Raw genomic sequence first — 20655 nt, 5'->3', positions numbered from 1 at the left:
CTATAAGTAAGCAAAGCATAAAGGCATGAGTGGTAACAAATCCAATTCTACTTCAGTCTAGATTAGTTTCTACTTCATAACTATTTCCCTTTTAAATATTTGTGTTATGGCCGATCAATGTACTAATTTGAGTGTCGGAGGGTCCTCCCGACCTACCTTAGTCAAGAGTGATCACTGACGTTTGGTTTCTCTTTACAGAGTACAAAAGATTGAGCACATCATCTCCCTTTCCGTATGGAAATAATTTCACCTTCCACAATAATCAATACAAATTATTATAAAATCCAACTCAAATTTCTAGTACTTTGTTCAGTCACCTAATAATTCTTGTATATGAAAAATTATTAAATACAATCAAGTCTATTATAATATACCAATTAGGTGAAGATATGTCAATATAAATAAAATATATATATATATATATAAATAGGTTCAGTTCTTAAGTGGATTCAAATAATTTTTTAAAATTTCAAAATAATTTTTTAATATTTATTATAGTTTAAACTAATTTTATTTTTTCAAAAAAAATTCAATTTTTTTTTTTTAAAAATCAAACCAAACAAGATCATAATTTTTGTGAAGAAAATTACGTTTTTTTAAAAGTAATAAATCAATAAATGACCAAGTTAGGATGTGCATTCTTACAATTATAAATAATCAAATTATATTTTTTTGTGATAAAAGTCAAGAGACTAGCCATGAATTTAATGTTTTAAATTATTTGGCAATTACATTATGCGCAAAACCGCTAAGGTCATATAAAGACGCGCATTTTTTTAGATAAATTTACCATTGTATTTATTTTTGTGTTAAATGTTTTTTAAATCTCATAACTTTAGTTTTATAAATCCATTTTTAACAAAATTAATATTTATGGATTCATCTTTTCAAAATTCTTTCAAATAAGATCAATATTGAACATAAAATTTTAAAAAAATGAATAGATTAAATTTTTAATCAAATCAAATCAAAACAGTAAAAAAACTATTCAGTGTGTTTGGTTTGAGTTTTTTGGATTAAGTTTTTTAAAAACTGAGTTTTTTATTTTTCGTGTTTTTTTCTTTTTAGTGAATATTTTTAAAATTTTAAACATTTTTTTTAATTTTTTGGTTGCACCTTACTTAGATGTATCTAAAAAGTAAAAAATTTGTGAAAAAATATTTAAAAAATTAATAAATACATAAAAATACAAAAAATGTACTGAATTCTCGTATTTTTTTTTAATATTTTTGGTATTTAGTGAATTTTTAAAAGGTTTTTTTCACAAATTTTTTACTTTTTAGGTATATTTATGTTAGGTATATCTAAAAATTAAAAAAATTGCTTAAAATATTTAAAAAATTCATTAAAAACAAAAAAATACGAAAAATAAGAAAGTAGAATTTTTTAAAAACGGTTTTCAGAAAAACGAAACCAAACAAGCTGATTTATTTTTTTTTTTGTAAAAGTTCTCGAAACCGCCTTCGACAATTTTGGATGGATTGATCTCGAAAAAATACTTACAATAAAAATAATAAAAAAAAGAAGACAAATTACATTGGTAAGGATAACTCCAAATGCATCATAAAAATTAGGTTGAACACTCCATTGCTCAAGGCACTCCATTACCAAATTCAATTTTTTTTTTCCTTTTAACACCCCAAATAATTCCAACCCTATACTCTCACCATTCCCAGTCACCTTTGTCGGCGCTACTGCTCCGCTACCCGACACTCATCCTCCCCGCCATCGTGCCACCTGTCACTTCCTCTTCTTCTCACTCCTTTCAACATCTTTAAAACGCTCCCCATCTTCTTTCTCTACATATACATATCTTCAACGGAATCTTGCAACCACGCCAACCCCTTCCTCTCCCTCCCGCATCTCCTTTCCCGTTGCTACAAAATGTGCTTTGATGACACGATTTTTACTAGCATTGGGCACGTTTTCAAAAACCTTGAATCCTTGCCCATTTACCTTAGTCATTGATATATGTACAAGATGATGTCCCATCATGTATATTGTTTGTAGATAATTTTATCATAGTGGATGCAATTTAAAGCGTAATTTGAAGAGAAACACTTGAGTAAAAAATGTTTAAAACAATTAGGACTAAAACAAAATATATTGAACATAACTAAATTTAATAGTAGCAATAATAATATAAAAGGGTATTTATATACAAGTTTTAATTTATAAACTTATATTTCATTAAGTCTTAACTAAGACTTTTTTAAACTTTCAAGTTCCATTATATTTTAAATAGTCGAAATTGCCCTTCAAATAATGATTGTTCATTATTTATGATTATTTATAAAACAACATGATGATTTGACATTTCTTTTGATTTTCAAAATTTTAAAACATCAATTTTTAAATTGAAAAAACTAATATATATATATATATATATATGTGTGTGTGTGTGTGTGTGTGAAAAAAATAAAAATAAAAAAACAAACTTTTTTTTTGTTGAAAAAACTAAATTATTTTTGTATAAAATTGAAAATTTTGTGTCTATAAAGGAGTATGGTGATGGAACATTAATATGCAAAACTAAAAAAAAAATTACAAATTAAAAAACTGATAATGTTCTCAATTTTATTAGATAGTTAAATCAAACCAATAAGTAAAAGAGCAAAATTGTTTAATCTCTCATGTTCTTTTTTTTTTCCATCAGTTAGTGAAATAATTATTTAAAACGTTATTATGCAAAATTGATAATGTTGATAATATTCTCAATTTTACTAAATAAGACTTATTAGTTTAAAAAATCTTAGATAGGACCTAAACTACTATAACATTTGTAAATAGGACTTTTAAATAATTAACTTTAATATAAATTGTAGAAAACAAAGATTAAAAACCAAGAGATACAAAAGTGAACAATTTCGTTAACTAGATTTCATTATCAATAAAGATATTGAAGATGATGTGACTTAATAAATTAAAGTACATTGGCTAAAGTAGATGAGTGTTTGTGGCATATCATACAATCGACATACACTAACAAAGTTGAAGAAAAAAAATTATAAAACCAACGATGCTTTACAGGACAAATAAGAAACAAGAAGTTAGTGCTTGAGATAAGGATGATAAGACATATAAGGTAAGTCCATGAAAGATAGAATTAAAATTCGTGAAATGATAGGAGTAATACTAATTGAAGATTTAGTATAATGAGAATAGATTAAAATGGTCGAATACCAGTAGATGCCACGATAAGGAAAAGTGATATGATCACTATAAAGGTAATGAAAAGAGAGGAAAGACTTAAATTGACATGCAAGGTTGTATAAAAAGACATGAACTTACTAAATTTAACTGAGCATATTACCATTGAAATAGAAGAATGGCAAAAAAAGATTCATATTGCCATTGAAATAGAAGAATGGCAAAAAAATGATTCATGTAGCTAAATCCAATTGAATGGAACACAATGCTTGGCTTTGATTTGGTTTGCTCCTTACATTTTATTTGGATAACCATTCTATCAAGTCAAGTGCCAATACAAAGAACAGATTAAAATGGTCGAATACCAATAGATGCCACAATAAGGAAAAGTGACATGATCACTATAACGTATAATGATAATAGATTAAAATGGTCGGATACCAATAGATGCCACGATAAGGAAAAGTGATATGATCACTATAAAGGAAAATGATAAGAGAGAAAAGACTTAAACTGGCATGCAAAGTTGTATAAAAAGGCATGAACTTACTAAATCTAACTGAGCATATTACCATTGAATTAGAAGAATGGCAAAAAAAAGATTCATATTGCCATTGAAATAGAAGAATGGCAAAAAAAGATTCATGTAGCTAAATCCAATTAAATGGAACACAATACTTGGTTTTGATTTGGTTTGCTCCTTACATTTTATTTGGATAACCATTTTGTCAAGTGTCAATACAGAGACCAGATACATGAGCATCAAACGGGCATGAGAACATTTGTAATTTCTCACTAAACTTGGTCATTATTTAAATCAATTCTCCAAACGTGTTCAGAATCCATTGGAAGTATATATGTATTGCCTGTACAAAACTCAAAATTTGTTGCAGTTGCTCATAATATGTTATTAAGATCCTGGATTGCAATCTAGCTTGTCTAGTCGTCTTCCAGAAGGAAAAAGTTAAGAAAACGAACATTTATTCTTATAGCTTGTATGAACAAGGTGACATACATAATCTAGAACTCTGATACTGCTACCGCAATTTAAAAATATATATATATATATCCAATAAAACAAAATTTACAAGACCTTAGTAACCAGTAACATCTCTAGTTGTTAATTGATTCCACAATGATTAAATTATGTACACTAAGTTGTAAAATCAAGATAACTCACTTGGTCAATCAAGCTTGCATTTGTGGAGACATTGCATGCAGACTGATGTAACCGTATAGATGAAAAATATCAGCGCAAGCAGCAACACTGCCACATTGGATTGGAAACAGCATAATAAGGAACATAAACATAAAAAGGAAGTAGCAAATACACAAAAATATGATGCAGGGTCTTGCTGATTGTTAATGTTCCTCTTCATCCAGTTAAAAACATCTCGTTGAGCTGATAAGAAGGCTATGTCTTTTATCAGTCATAAAGCAAGAAGGCTATACAGTGTCCACTTAGCCTCATTATTTTGAAATGATCTTATGCACACAAGATAAGAGCAGAGCCATTCTTCACAAGTCAAATGGGAAAAAAGGAAAGAAGAAGACGATGACTTGAAGCAAGTTTACTTTTCTCAGAAGATGTTAATTGCTTAACTTAAGAAATTGCTAAACAACTATAACAAAACATAGGGATTTTGAGTTGGTAACCCTGTGCTTTGGCATTGTTACAAATATAAATTTAGGTTTTCATTCTTTTTGTATAATCTCTTCTTCTTCTTTTTTTCTTTTGGCACTGGGGTGTCCAGATTCTTTTTGTGTAATCAATCTCAACTCTGAGATACCACATTCGCTGCCACATGCATCATGTTTCTATTAAACACAAAACCTTTAACTTCACAAGTTTTTACCCTTTCCCAGGTTGTAATAACCCCAGAATCCCTCCTGTGACCATGTCATACATAAATCGAGTATAATATGGTACCTTTTTCTCTTCTCAAGTGCATGATCCCTTATTTTATTTAATGAATATCTTGTACTTCAAAAATAAGGAATGCCAAGATCTTCACAATACCATAAAATTGTCTTTCTTATCCTTTTTCCCCACTATTCGGCATATCATTTTATTATTTTTATTTATTTACCATTGAATTAAGCAATCTAAAAGTACTTGACTTCAACAAGACAAGACCACACAAAATTTACACAAAAGATGTCAACTTATAAAATGTCCAAACAACAAGATAGTGTGCATTAATATAGAAAATAAAAAATGAGCAAATACTAAGTCAAAGCATACTAAGCATCATCTCCCAAGAATAGAAAATAAAGGAGTCTGTAAATGCAAAAAAAATTGTTGGAGACCCTATTTTTCAAAAACTAAATAAATAAATAAATAAATAAATAAATAAATAATACCATTTACCTCTAAATCAAATTACCAAAAGGAACAAACACAAACCCTAGCTACAGCCAGCCCTCCCTAGCTCCGACCAATGCTTCCCAGGCTCTCAACTCCGCTAGCACCCCCGTTTCAATTGCCGCCACCTCCTCCCCTTTCTTCTTCTTCTTCTACTACAATCCCTTGCCACCCCATTCTTCTTCCCTTGACCCATCTGTGACTCTCTCTCTCTCTCAACAGGGTGGTGGGTTAGAGTTAGGGTTTGAAAAGGAGAAAGGTGAGAGGTGGGGGGCATAAGGCAAGGAAGGAAAGGGAGCAGGGGACGTTGGGAAGGGAAGGGAAGGGAAGGGGAGGGTTTAGTGGGGAAGGTAAGAGGGGGCGGTTGACGAGGAAAGAAAAGAAGGGATGGTGGACAGTAGGAAGGAGAGAAGGGAAGGGGGAAGGGAAGCCCAACAACGAAGGTGGTTGGTGGTAGGGTTGGGATTAATTGGAGTGTTCAAAGAGAAAAAAAACAAAATTCAAATTTTAGAGTGGGGTGCATTTAAAGACACTCGAAAAGAAATTTATACACACTACACAATTTTTCATAAATGCCATAACTATGCTATTAGTCTAGAGGTGGCAAACAGATGGGTTTGGGTGGGTTTTTGACGAGTCAAAACAGGTTATGCATTTAAAAACACTCCATCTAAACCCATACATAGGGGTGTGCACAGTGCAGTTCGGTGTGGTTTGTGGGTAAAATTATAAACCAACCCATGAATGGCGGATTGGCAAATAACCAAACTGCGATTTGGACGGTTTGAGTTGTTTCAATTTGCTAGTTGGTTAAAGAATAATCTTAAACAATTATCAAGCATTTGCATAATATTTAACACTAATTTGTATAATATTTTTTTATATATATAACACTAACTAATTTTACATAATATTTTTCATATGTGTAACTCGAATTTACAACAAATTTCACATATTAATCTCTCTCACATTTATTTTTACTTTGATATTTCATTAGAGGTAAAAAAAAAAATATATGTATTAACTATGGCAGAGTGGAGCGGTTTTGAAGGCGAATTATAAATTTCAAACTACGGTTCAAACTAACAGGCAGTTAGTGGGCGGCTTGGTGTGAATTGGGCGGTATTTTGCACAGGCCTACACATCCGTGTAATAAACGGTTTAAGCAGGTTGAGTGTTGAATTAGCTGAGTTGGACAAATGAACCTAACCATCTTGTTTGCTTCACTGATTTTTTTTCCCAATAGATGGTGGTGGTGGTGGGGGTGGTGGGGGTGATGGTGATGGTGGTAGGGTGGTGGGGGTGGGGGTGGTGGTGATGGTGGTAGGGTGGTGGAGTGATAGTGGTGGAGTTGTGGAAGTGGTGATGGTGAAAATACAGGTAAAGGTGGAGGTGGTGGTAGTGGCAGTGGCAGTGGAAGTGGAGATGGAGATGGTAGTAGTGAAGGTGTGGTCGAGGAGGTGGTACTTATTTAAATGGGTACCGACTGTCAAAACCTTAATATTCGAGCCTACAGTGCGGCCTTAGATGCTTGTCACCTGCTTGCATGCACTTAAGTTATCCTAACTTTGGAAGGGAGCTTAAGAGAAGCTAACACACCAAGAGAGTTTGAGGAAGAACTTTCACTAGAGAGAATTTTGAAGAAGATTCCAAGAGAGCTTGTATTCCCTGGAAGTTAGGTGGCTTGGGCAAATGAGCCCCCACCACCACCCCCCCCCCCCCCCCCCCCCCGGCGCTCTTTACAAGCTTAAAATGAATAATCTAGATCTTAAGAATAGAGAGCAATCAAATACTTCAATTAAATCCTCAAATTGACCATTCTAGAATGTACAAGACAATTATCTACAAGTGTAGAATTATTTACAAGTCTCTACATTTCTCTCCAAGAATCTAGGTAAAGTTCCAAGAACCCCTCATGTCCTGTATTTTTTTATAATTGATGTGTCAAAATGTCAATGTCATGTCGTGGGCAACGTTTTAAAAAGCGGCTGCAACCGTTACGTAACGCCGTTAGTGACGGTTGTGGTGGTTACGGCCACCTGTTACGGCCGCTTTTGCAGTGTGATTGAGATTCACAGGTGTGTCGGCCGTAGCGGCTACCGTAGCGGTCATAACGGTGCCGTAACAACCGTAACGACCTGTTACGCACCGTTACATAACGGTTTTGGACTGCTTCTTTCGAAAAAACACAAAAAAAAAGGCTGAAAATGGGGTAAGAGGGATAGAGAGAAGAGGGAAGATGAAGGAGCAAGAGATAAAGAGAGAAGAGGGAAGATGAACATATTATTGATTAGTTGAAGCTGTAAGACCTATGCTATTCTATTCAGCTGCTATCACTCAACCATTTTGTTTGTGTGTCTATCTATATATTGTTTAATAATAATAATAATAATTGTGGTCATTATCTATTTGGCTTGGTTAAAATATGTATATATATATATTTAGGCTCTTATTTATTTTCTTACTTTTGTCATTGGTTATCTTATATATAATAGTTAGTGATTGATTTTTTGTATAATATAAAGTCATTAATTATTAAAATAAAATGTAAAAAACTCAATTTATAGTGATTTAAAAATATGAAATATATTGGATCATATAAAAATTGATCAATATTTATTTTAATCATAGAAAAAAAATATGCGTATTTGTAAGTTTTTTTCAAATTGTGCGAAAAATAAAAAAATTCACGATTTTGGTTACCACAACTGTTATGCTACGGCCTGTACACCCCGCAACCGCAACCGCGCCACCGCCACCGTTACAGCGACCGCAACCGCTTTTCAGAACCTTGGTCGTGGGTCTCTATCTATGTGCTACTTAGGGGGCAACAATATAGAAATTCGTAAACAAAAGATGAGTACGCAAATAATCCATAGACATGAGGGGGACGAAAAAAAAGTAGATTAGACTAACCTCCCTTAAGATTTTCATTAATACAATGCGCCCCATGTGGTTTTGGAAATGGTAGAGATCTCTTTTCTATTTTAGGAATCATATACAACTTCCCCCACCCCTTCGTTTGTCGTTTGTAAGAATAATGGTTTGGATGACATCATGTAATAATTGTTTAAATATCCATTTTACCCATGACACGTGTCACTTAAAAATTGTGAACTAAGGTCATGTTTGATTCACAAGACTAATAGTGAAGTATTAATAATCCTATTAAATTAGTGTGGTATTCACTATCCAATTGGATTAATATCCATTGGATAAATAATCCCACCCCTACCCCATTACTAATAATCCTACAAATTTGTTGGATTAATTATCCATTGGATTAATAATCCTAAACCAAAATGTTAAAACAAACATAGGATAATTGGGCCCACGGATTAATAATCCCAATCCCATCCTCTAATCCACCCAATCAAACATGCCCTAAAAGTTAAAAAAAAAAATACTAAGAATTGATGACACATAAGCAAAATAAACCACATTTGGTTTACACTTATATTTATACTTTCTTCCCCTCTATATAGTTGCGTACACTATATAGTTGTTGTATACAGTATACCGAAGAATGAGACCAATAGCAACTAGCAATTGATATATATATATATATATACATAGATATATACTACTACAGAGACCAAATTTGCCTACATTTCCATAGTTGGGCTGTTCATAAAAGTGACCAACCCAGACCGACCCGTCACGCTGCGGTCAATTTCAATGCCTGCTTTGGTCAGAAAGTGGTGTTAATCAGTCAGGAAATCAAGTCTCAGTTCGGGCATTGGATTTAAAACCTTTAATCCGATTAAAACCCTACCGACTCGAGAAGATGTTTTAATTAACAAAATTGAATAGCTTTGAAAGTTTCCAAGGTCATGTCTCTTCTCACATTTAATGCATCTCTTTCGATTAGAAAGTTTCAACATACAGCAGCATTCCTCCATTCCATCATTCAAGAGTCCTTTCATCTCCTATCTCTCTCTCTCTTCTCTTATTTCTGTTAGATTTTCCTCTCTTTTTTCTCTTATCAATAACTCCTCTTTTTCATCTCTCTCATTATTTACGTTACTCTCTCTCTCTCTCTCTCTCTCTAATTATTTCCTTCCGACTTTTCCTCTCCTCTCACTCTTATCATTAGCTCTCTCTCTCTCTCTCTCTCTCTCTCACTACTTCAGTCAAGAGCGAAACTCTCTCTCTCATCTCTCCTTTATGTGTATATTCTATACGGAAAAAAAATATATAGATATTTTGTAAAAGATGGTGGTGGTTGGTTGAGCTTGCGGTAGAGATATCGCAGCAACGGAAATGGTTGTACATTTTCTGTATCTGACTTTCTCCTCTATCTCCCCCTCAACCCTTTATCTCCTCTGATCGCCCCCTCCCTAAACCGTCTCCTCCCTCCATTTTTTATCATCCTCACTTGAAACCTCATTTCCTTCCCTCTACTCTACCCTCTTTGATCTTCTTCCCAAGAACTCTCACTCCCCTCCTCCTTTTCCTACGATGCTGTTGAATTGAGGAAGATGCTGGAGTTGCACTGAAGCCCGACCGGTATTTCTACAACCCGAAGACGCCGGTTTCGAAGCAATGGTCACACCAGACAAGTTTGGTTGCTTTGTTCTTCAAACCGATGCTATCGGTTCAGTTGGCGGTCGCCCAAAAAACCGAGCCAATCCAACCCGTGAATAGCCCTATTCCATAGACATGATAGCATCAATCACCTACCTGAGCCACCCTATTGATGTTGAACACGCTACCACCAACACTTTCAATACCCCATTCACCTTCCACCTTTGCTTACTCATCCTCCTCCCCAATCAATAGGTGGCGAGGTGACTACATCAAGGGGTAAAATTGTGAGAGAGAGAGAGAGAGAGAGAGAGAGAGAGAAGAAGAAGAAGAAGAAGAGGAAGAAGAAGAAAGACGATTGTGGGTTATTTTGACAAATTGAGGAGTAATCATGGTGCTGTAGGATAGCTTGCTAGATTTTTTAAACAAAGGCAATTTAAGAACCCAAACAATATGTAATTTAGGGTTTTGATGGTTAAATTGAAAGCTAATATGTAGGAGAAGGAATTAAGGTTGATTTGAGGATAATTGAATGTGGTTTAGAGGCTAAAAAGTGCACTTTTTTAGAGCTGTGAATAGTAACCCAAGAATAATAACTTGCGTATGTACGTAAAGAAGAAGACAGAGAAGAAGTAGAAGAAGAAGAGAGAAAGAGTAGCTTCACCCTTGCAATGATTAGGCCAATCACATACAAACACAATCTCAGATTTTCATAATATCAACTCTTCTATTGAATCATTGAGATTACACATACTTTTATAGGCTAAAGACTTTCCTACTTCTATAAAGACTATTGACTCAAATTTGGAAACTAGGTACAAATATTCCTATGACTATGACATCCAATTCCATTTCAATTATAATTTACAATTGAAAACTTTGATAACTTCTAATTCTACTCCAACTTCAAAATAAGAAACTTGGACCTTTTTGACCACTACGATTATTCTAGATATAATAAAACCTATATATAATGACCCATTTAATAACTTGATCCAAAATAAAACCATGGGCGACCCCTACAACCCATGTCCAACAATTATTGAAATTAGCATAATACCCTTAACTACTAAACACTACCATGGACACTTCTCTTTGGACCAAAAAGGCTTCTTGATGATCATGGGACACTTAGACTTTGTTTTGGGCTATTAGTCTGTTAGTCCAAACTCAGTTTTTCTCGGTTTGTAGGACAACCAAAATTTCATATAGAGCAAATAAATCTCAGCAAGCCATCATATCAAACAGAACGCAATTATAGATATTGAAAAATGCTGCAAACTCAAGATCGCATACCAGCTAAAGCACAAAAGAAGAAAATAACCAAGCGATATCTGACAATCCAAGGTAGATTAACTTCAAGAGAGCAATATTTCTGATATTCTCCTGCTTCCACGGTGATTTTAGAGTTTCTCGCTTGGAGTTCTAGTAATGTGGTATTCACGCTCATAACTGGGAATCCATTTGCATCCCCAACTTCAATTTTCAAACTCACTGGAGTAGCATCCCAATTTATCTCTATCGCTCCAAAATTTGGTTGCCTTAAAATATGTTTACATTTTAGAAGGTCAAAATTTGAAGGTCCAAGTTGAAAAAATTGTGGGGAAAAGCATACCATATGTGCATGAGCTGGATCTACAGCTTTTGTCCATAACTCTCAAGGTACTTGGTGTCAACCACGCCAGGAACCTCACTAGGAAATGTAACAGTGGCAGGACTGCTTTCTTGACAGCTTGGGTAAGCCCACTTGAGGTTATGTCATACAAGGGATATCCACTAGCACAGTCATATCGTGTAATTTCTCCAAAATGACATCTCCGCTTATGAAGAAGACTCCATCCCTCTATGCAAGAAAAGAAAAATGCACATGAGTTATTGGACTAAAGCGATTCAAATGTATAGCATAGCAGGTAGCTTATATCCTATTTTGGAGCAGAATGAAGAAAAGAAAAGAAGAAAATATAAATTGGGCAGCCACTTTGTGCAGATTATGCCAAAGGGTAGGTCTGTACCCAATCTACTCCTCCCAGACCCCATCAAATGGGACTAAACTGGGCGTACTTCTTCTTAATCTTCCCTAGAGTCCCAGTGCTAGTGTGAAAAACATATGGCAAGTAGATCATGAGTGAAAGCGGTTCAGTTCAAATAAATTAAACTTGAAGTAGTCCATTTAAGTTACAGAATAAGCAGAAGATAATTCACCTTACTATCATCAATCAACTTAAAATCCTCTCCTTTGGGAAACGTCCCCATGACTCCATATAAAACAAAGGGCCAGTTATTGCAGAGAGATTTGATATAACCTGAAAGAAGAAATAGATGTGCACATTGTGCAAATAAAATTGACTGAAAAAGCTGCAAAATTTCAAGCAATAAATGAAGCAGAAAACTACAAAGCTTATGAATATAAAATTGGCATCATGAGACATGTCTACTCATCACTTAAAATTACCACATGATTGCAATTAGAGTTTGTTTGCCACGTACTGACCAATCCATCCTTTGGGCAAACATTAAAAGAAAAACATGCAATGAGTACTGGTAGGACTCATAAAAGCTGCCAACTTGGCTGCAAGTAATGCTATTAATTCATTATGAAAAAGGGCATTAACAGGGAGGATCAAAAAAATTTAGGCTAGAAACCAAAGCTAAGGTTCTTGTCATGTACTTAGCTAGAGCTTCAACACTAACAAATAAATGCAAGACAAATAATTATCAGTATTCTCATTAATATGCTTGGATCTAATGAGTCATTAGATCCAAGCATATTGCACACCATATTAAAACCAAATGAAATATCCTGCTTCCAGCCTGCTCCATACAGAATGTTCCATACCAGATTGAAACAAGATTATATGGCCCAAATTCCAACCAACCGACCAAAATTTAACCTGTTTTGGGTCAACCCAACTAATCCAATTTTTGTTAACTGGTTTAATCATGTTGCAGCTATTTAGGAGACAAGCAGCCAACAACAAGAAGGGATTCCTTTAATGAGTTAGCTCATCCTCGCAGGATCATAACTCTTTGTCCCTGACAACTCTTTCAATATTTCATAATGCATTCCATTATTGTATTCCATATGTTATTAGTATCATATTTTAAATTCCACATTTTTTAAATATTTTATCCAAACATTTCTAATTTCTCACCTTTTGGATTCCACCAACAGTTCGTGGGTTTTAGAGTCTGTTTGGTGCAGCTTCTTGCAAGTTAAAAGTTGATAATCATAATCATAACCTAAAAGCACCCCTTCCCCTTCTTCTCAATAATCAGCTTATTTAAGCTTTTTATGCTATTTATGCCTCATAAGCTGTGCACATAAGTTGCACTCCAAAATAAAATAAAATAAAAAAAAGGCAATAAGCAGCCCCATAAGTTGCACCAAACAGGGTCTTTCTAGTTCGATATCACCCTGTAATGTATATATCTAGTATTGTTAGTCTATTTTGTAATCGAAGTCTCTCTGGGAACAACCTTGACAAGTTTGGCGGTCCTTTTTTCTTACTAAAAAATTTATTTGACTCTTATTGAACCAGTTACAAGTGTCTCTCTCTCTTCTAAAGAAAGCATTGGTTAATATCAGATCAAATGCTGTTGTGAAATTTAAAATGCCTATTCCAAACTCTTTTTGGTCACCAAAGAAAAGAAGTCACCTTCTTTTCTGTACAACTATCTGAGGGCATATAGTTGAGCATGAGAGTATTCAGATTGGATGGAATAGGACAAAATTGAAGCAATCAAGAATGGCAGCCACCAATTAGTGTTTTAAAATTGAGATTGCTCTTGGGGTTGACCAACTGCTATCAATGGTCCATGGAGGGCCACTCAAGGATTCCACCCACTTGACATATTTCTTAAAAAGAATAAGGGTTGGGCTTGGATGGACGAGTGCCACAAAGCCTTTGACGAGCTGAAGCAAGCCACATCAAGAGTGAAAGGAAGCATATGCATGGCGAAATTTTAAAAAAATTCTTTCGATTCTTAAAACCCATGATCATGTTTGTGATGTATACAACACTCAAACTCAACCATCCATAGAGATAGTTAGAATAAATACCTCAAGCACAAAATCCAATTCCACGCTTGATCCTTGAAGTCCACTCGAATCCAAAACCATTCAATTGTCTAGCCTCTAAAAGTATCCACACAAAGCAAAACTTGAATACAAAGGTACTCTCAAACTTCACAAGTTTACGAGTGTAGGAGTGCTAGCTCTTATGAAGACTCTTATTTATACAACTAGATAAAATTGTTCCATAAAATTAGTCTGTCTTGTCCTACAAGAAATAAACTTTATCACAATTAAACCTTTAATTAAGGTAAGGTCCTATTAACTCTCATAATTCCTTCATATAATGTCCTGAACAAGCCAATAGGATATAAAAAATTGTCGAACCCCCAACTCAATCATATGTGATCAATCTAACTGATATAACTCATATTGGTGAAATTATAAACTCTTTTCTAATTATCACCCTAGCCTAGTGTTACACGCCAGCCAAGCGAAAGCCTTGCCAAAGGGCTGCAGACGTGTGTGGTGCTAGTTTACTCTCTTTAACTATCCCGCCAAGCTCGCACAAGGGTGTTTACAAAGGCAAGCAAACACAAGAAGTTAGTAGGTGAGCGACAAGTTGGAGATGTGCCACAATATAACAATCAACTAGCTAAGTAAAGTAAGCAACAAGAAGCCACAACAATGCACAATATTTGTGTAACAGAATATGTTTGGTTGGCTATTTTTGGTGACAAATTTAATTGTTTTGGAGTGTTAAGTGTGAGGATATTTTCGTAAAAGTCTCGTACTCATCTATCCTATCACACAAGGAATCAAGCTTTGCTCCATTACTCAATCAGGTAAGGTTTGCACATATGTTTCAGTTGCATTGGAAAAAGTTTTTCACAAAAAGAGTTTTACAAGTATATAAAAACCTATCCTAAATTGGTTCTAAAAGGAATACAAAAACCTATCCTGAATTGGTTTTGAATAACTGTTTTTCGATATAAATGCCTCCATAATTTGTTTTACAGTATCTCAAATATTTTACACATAGCCAAAACTTGTGAGATCTCTAGAATAATTCTGAACTTCAATTCCTATATTTATGAGAGAAATTTTTTTGAGATAATTTGTCAAAAACCCTCAAAACCTTTGCATATCTTTGCATTGTTCATTCTACACTCAAGGCTGGTTGGGCAATCGGAGCTAAAGCTTTGTGGTGTCTTGAAGATCAAGAAGCCTGATTGGGTCAGACTCTGCTCATAGAGTTATTACAAGTCATTGTGTTAGGTAAACCTAAGTGAAGGTTGTAAGTCCTCTCGACTTTGTCTTTATATTCTTGGATCTTCTAGTGAATTTCAATGAGTGTTGGGACCATGGTTTTTTACCCTTTTGGGTTTTTCACGTTAAATCTTGTGTTCATGTGTGATTGATTATTCATGTGTTAATTGGTTAAATTGATTAAATTGAACATAAAATTGAAATTTTTAATTGGATAGCCTATTCACTCCTGTTTGGGACCAACCTTTGTACTTGGATAGCCTCTTTGACCTTATTGTCCTTCTATTGGGTCATCTTAAGCCATTCTCTTAACCTATATCATTCCTTATTTCCAGTTCATGGACTTGGGTTACAGGACCGTGACAGGCACCAATAGGGTTGCCACTTGAATACAAAGCATCTAGCCTTTCACATACCCCATCACCCCAACATGGAAAACCCCTCATGCAATGTGTCAACATGGGAGACTGTCATGCCCAAAGCACAAAATAGTAGTGTGGAAGCAATCTTAGCCGATCTAATGACCACCTCTACAATGAGGATATTCAAGGAATTTATGGTTAAGTGGAAAGGGCCCGGCTATGATGAAATTAGTTGGGAGTGTGAAGCGAAGTCCCTAATATTAAGCATATAAGCATGAGGCCACCCTCATCTTAAGAGCTTAGAGCTAGCTTTTGGGGTGCGTTCTACCCAAGACCATGTAACATGGTATCAGAGCCGAAATATTCAGGGATGGGTAGAGTGCATGTCCCTGGCCTGCACGCTGCATGTGCTGTCGAGTGAGCACACTAGACATGATGGAGGGTGTGAAGTGAAGCCCCACATCGCCTGAATACTAAAATAATATTAAGCATATAAGCGTGAGGGCACTCTCACCTTAAGAGCTTTGGGGTGAGTTCTACCCAATAACGTGTAACAGGGAGAAGGCATTAAACTTGATGGGGAATGAAGTTATTATGGATACAATTCTTACAGAAAAGTTCAATCCAAATCAAAACAGCGGACTGCATGAATGCTACAAAAAAATTAGTCATAAATTTGCCATAACATTAAATGCCAAAATAAATATATGTAAGATCAAGCTAATGCACATTAATTACATATGCCAAGGTACACCTTAAAGCAATTAATAGACTTTACAGTGATAAATGCATGTCTTCTAGCCCTTGGAGAGTAACCTAATACTTTTGTAACAACTAGGGACAAAACATTTTACATACCTGAATAGAAGATCCAATAATAGTGATGGCTGATGCAGGACCATTCAACTCTTTCTCTACCCATGTCCATTGCGAATTCCCCAAAATATTTCCATCACTAAACAAAGGGTCTCTGTGGTATCTGGTATCCAGGAGAGTAACCTGAAGAAGTTTATAACCCATAATTAGAACAAGGTATGCCTTTAGGTCTCACCTATATGCACATACTGCAGTTTTCTAATTGAGGTGGGCACGGAACACAAAAATGGATTTTCCAAGAGCAACGCACTGATTATAATTAGGATACAAAACATATCAACAATTATAATGAACAGGATGCATCTCTAGAACAATTCAACTTCAAATGAGAAGAAGTAACAGCAAAAGTTGCTGAAAATTATTCAGATTCAACCTTGACTTGTCTTCCTGCAGGGCCAAATGTGTAGGATGCATAAACACCAGCCTGCTTGCGCCTGCAACAACAGACATGAGAGAAATTCAGCAGCTGCACTGCACCCATGCAAAGAAATCAACTCTTGCTACTTCTTTTTGCACGGCAACCGTTAGTGTTAGCAGGTCAAGAAAATTAGTTTCTCCCTGCTTACAAACTTGCATAATTTGAAAATAATATGCAATACCCTTAAGCAGATTGTTTATAAAAAATAAAACATTAAAAATATAAAAGCATAGACAGCAATAACTCTGAATTGTGATTTTTCCCTCACCGTGGGCTATCTTGAGGTTCATCCAAGAAATCCAGCATAAGCCTTTGGTTGGTAATTTTCCGATCAAATTCTTTTCCTGCATCATTTAATCCATAGTCATGGTCATCCCATGTGCCAATTACCTACATCCTTCATACATAACTAGGTCAGGAGATTTTAACTAAAACTGTGAAGAGAATGTACGATTGCTACAATCAATAAATGCTTACCAGACTCTCCATAAAGGTATCATTCAAAAAATTGGCAGGTATAATAATATAGTAAAGCATAAGTTTGAGTGATTCACATTCTCTCGAAGACGACTGTATCCATCATTGCTCTTAGCCTTATCATATCTGGCCTGCATTTCATGCTCAGAGGAAGGAATGAATCTTGGAACATTCTTCCACGGCCCAATCGTCCTTTCCTTTCCAAATAACTTCAAAGGGCGCCAATGTCCCCATAGATGTTGTCACCCAGCCAGATAAAAATTTGAGGATCAAAGTCTATTATTGCATTCCATATAGGCTGCAGACAACCACTAATTTTCAGTGAACTTGAAAAAGGATTTTGTTATCCATTAAATATGTTATAGCTAAAAATGCCACTTAATCACAATCTACAACATATCTGATATAGATATATATATCTACTACTTTAAAAAGTGGAAGGAATCTGAGTGTTTTCTACATTTTCATATTCCACAAATGCCCATAATAAGGAAAAAGAATTACATAACCAATTTTCCATATGTCGATTCGAATGATTGTGTCTTTTCTCAATTGCCCCTCCTAACGCTTGGAACAAAAGGAAAATTCAAATAACCAAATCATTTATAACCAGAACATTTATCATTGCGTTTGGAACATTGATAGTCCATTACCAATTTTGTTTCATGTCAGACTACTTCATATACTGTTGTCTACAAATCCATCATAGTGAATGAATTCCTCAAAGATTATCATGCCTGCGCCATCTAAATCCGTGACAATCAAGATTTATGGTAACTACTCCTACTTTCTCTTTGATTGATTTTTTTTGTTTGTTTTGATGTTCCACTACTTGGGAAGTCTCGACTCTAGGTGATAACACCATTAATGTTGGAAGCAATTGATCGTGCAACTGTCAGAAATAAAATGGGCATCTTCAACAATCTATCTTTTGGCAATTTGAGAAAAAAAATTATGAGTATTGGGATACATGTACTTACTTGTGATGGGTGCAATTTTGTTTTTACACTATTAGATGGTTTAATGATTGAGAGCAATGTGATGAATGATGAAAAAATTTAATTGTTTTAAATAGTCATTACATAGGACAATTAAAAGGCATTACTGAAAAAATAAAAAAATAAAAATCACATCAAATGAAATGTATATTTTATATATAAAATTGAAGTATAATAGATAATTCCACTTGTGTCTCAATACCTGTTGGATCTATATTTGTATAGCATTTCAATTTTTATATTAGATTTAGGATAAAAGACATTTTTGGTGATTAAAGCATTCATTTCTTGTTACTTTGGTCCTTTAAGTTTTAATTATGTTAATTTCACTCTCAAAATTTTCAATTTGGTCCAATTTTAACATGCTCCCAAACCACACCGCCTTTGTCCAACCACAATCAAACAATAAGTGTTCTACTGATTCTTCTTCTTTCAGACACACAGGGCACATGTTAGATGCAGTACATCTACATTTAGATAGGTTTACCTTAGTTGCTAGCAAGTTCTTGCAAAATCTCCACCAAAAATGGAGGATTTTTGGTGGTACCTGAAGAGTCCAAATGTGTTTCCAGAAATTAGGGGGGAGGAGAAAGGAGGAAGAAGGTTGGTCAGGGGGAGGACTAGATGATAAAACTTTGGCCAACTGGTACCCTGATTTCACTGTATAAACTCTGGATTTGTTTGGATGCCAAAACAAGCATCGTCACAACCTTCAAAGGATAATTGAACGGATTTAATGGCCTCTAGATCAGTTGCAGAAATGATGGATTGAATTGATTCCAACTTTCATTGGTTGTGGACTTGGTCTATAACATCTGAAACCAGAAAAATATCACAATCAGAGGGTTTATTGGAAGATATCTTGAAATTACTGGTGGTAGGAATCCAACAATCATCCCAAAACCTTACTGAGTTTGCTGGTTGTAGGAATCCAACAATCAGCCCAAAACCTTACTGAGTTTCCATTGTGAATCTGCCACTGAGACCCTTTTAGCAATAGTTCTCTGCCTTTCAACAAACTTGCCCATGCCCATGATGTTCTGGCCCCTCTAGACGCATGCAAGAAGTCTGAATTCAGGTAATACAGCCCTTTAAAGATTCTTGCCCAATAAGAATTGGGGTGTTTAATTAACCTTCAACCTTGCTTTGCAAGCAAAGCTGGATTGAATTGTGAAAAAATTCTGGAATCCCATACCCCCTTCCAATTTTGGTAAGCACATAGATTCCCACTTGGCTCTGTTTCCCGGATCTCCTTTCCACCAATAATTTTGAATAGCAACATCCAACTTGTGGCAAAAGCTCTGGGGGAGATAGAAGCAAGCCATATCGTAGGACGGAATAGCTTGCACCACTGCTTAAATAAGAACTTCTCTGCCGGCATGAGAGAGCAAGTTGTTTTCCCACCCTTGCATCTTAGAAACCATTCTTTCAATCAAAAAACCGTAAGCATCTGCTTTCGATCACCCCCACATCGTAGGTAAACCCAGATATTTGATGTTTGGTCCGGCCCTGTTGATACCCATTGTTCCACAAATCCCCTCTTTAAGCACCTCTGAAGCATTGGCCGAAAAGACAATTTCAGACTTGTCCAGGTTGAGAAGCTGGCCCGAAGCCCTGCTGTACACTTGAAGAATATGGAGCATATTCTGACATCCAACAGTGTTAGCCTTGAAGAAGAGGATAGGACATCGGCCAAAAACAAATGAGATAAGATTGGACAAGTTCTTCTCATCTTTAGTCCCAAGATTTGCCTTAGAATGAATACCACGAGCTATCAATTTGGACAAGACATCGGCCACAAGTAGAAAGAGGTAAGGGGATAGAGGGTCCCCTTGCCTAAGTCCACAAGGAGTGAAAACAGCTCTTTTCTCCCCACTGGCAAAGATTGAGAAACTTACCGTCATGACACACTCCATCACCCACTTCACCCATTACCCCAACTTACTGAGAACCACTTAAAGAAAATCCCATTGGATTTGATCATAAGCCTTGTTGAAGTCCAATTTCAAGGCTAAATCCAACCTCTCCCCCCGATTCTGATTTCTCAAGAAATGGGATGCTTCATGCGCTATCAGAATATTGTCCTGAATCAAACGGCCAGGTACAAAGGCTGACAGATTAGGTGTGACAAGCTGTTTGAGAATTCTCGTGCCTATTAGCCAAAACCTTTGTGATGATTTTCATATTGAAGTTGCAAAAGC

The 20655-nt window shown here is 35.3% G+C and overlaps 1 protein-coding gene across 1 annotated transcript in view; it reads right to left on the bottom strand.

Annotated features, from left to right (window-relative positions):
* Positions 1 to 4114: 4114 nt before the first annotated feature.
* The window catches only part of LOC114318164 (uncharacterized), a 61796-nt gene continuing 45255 nt past the window's right edge, over positions 4115 to 20655 (bottom strand). The window contains 10 exon segments of the mRNA XM_082903691.1: positions 4115 to 4417; positions 11658 to 11855; positions 11858 to 11885; positions 12245 to 12270; positions 12273 to 12345; positions 16544 to 16684; positions 16935 to 16995; positions 17248 to 17369; positions 17534 to 17679; positions 17682 to 17754. Of these exon segments, the coding sequence (XP_082759817.1) occupies positions 4335 to 4417; positions 11658 to 11855; positions 11858 to 11885; positions 12245 to 12270; positions 12273 to 12345; positions 16544 to 16684; positions 16935 to 16995; positions 17248 to 17369; positions 17534 to 17679; positions 17682 to 17754 (951 nt within the window). The 3' untranslated portion in view covers positions 4115 to 4334.

This window comes from Camellia sinensis, chromosome 13 (assembly GCF_055761805.1).
Source record: "Camellia sinensis isolate YWXY chromosome 13, ASM5576180v1, whole genome shotgun sequence".
NCBI lineage: Eukaryota > Viridiplantae > Streptophyta > Magnoliopsida > Ericales > Theaceae > Camellia > Camellia sinensis.
The sequence above is the reverse complement of the archived record's forward strand: the minus strand, read 5'-3'. Positions and strand labels throughout refer to the sequence as shown.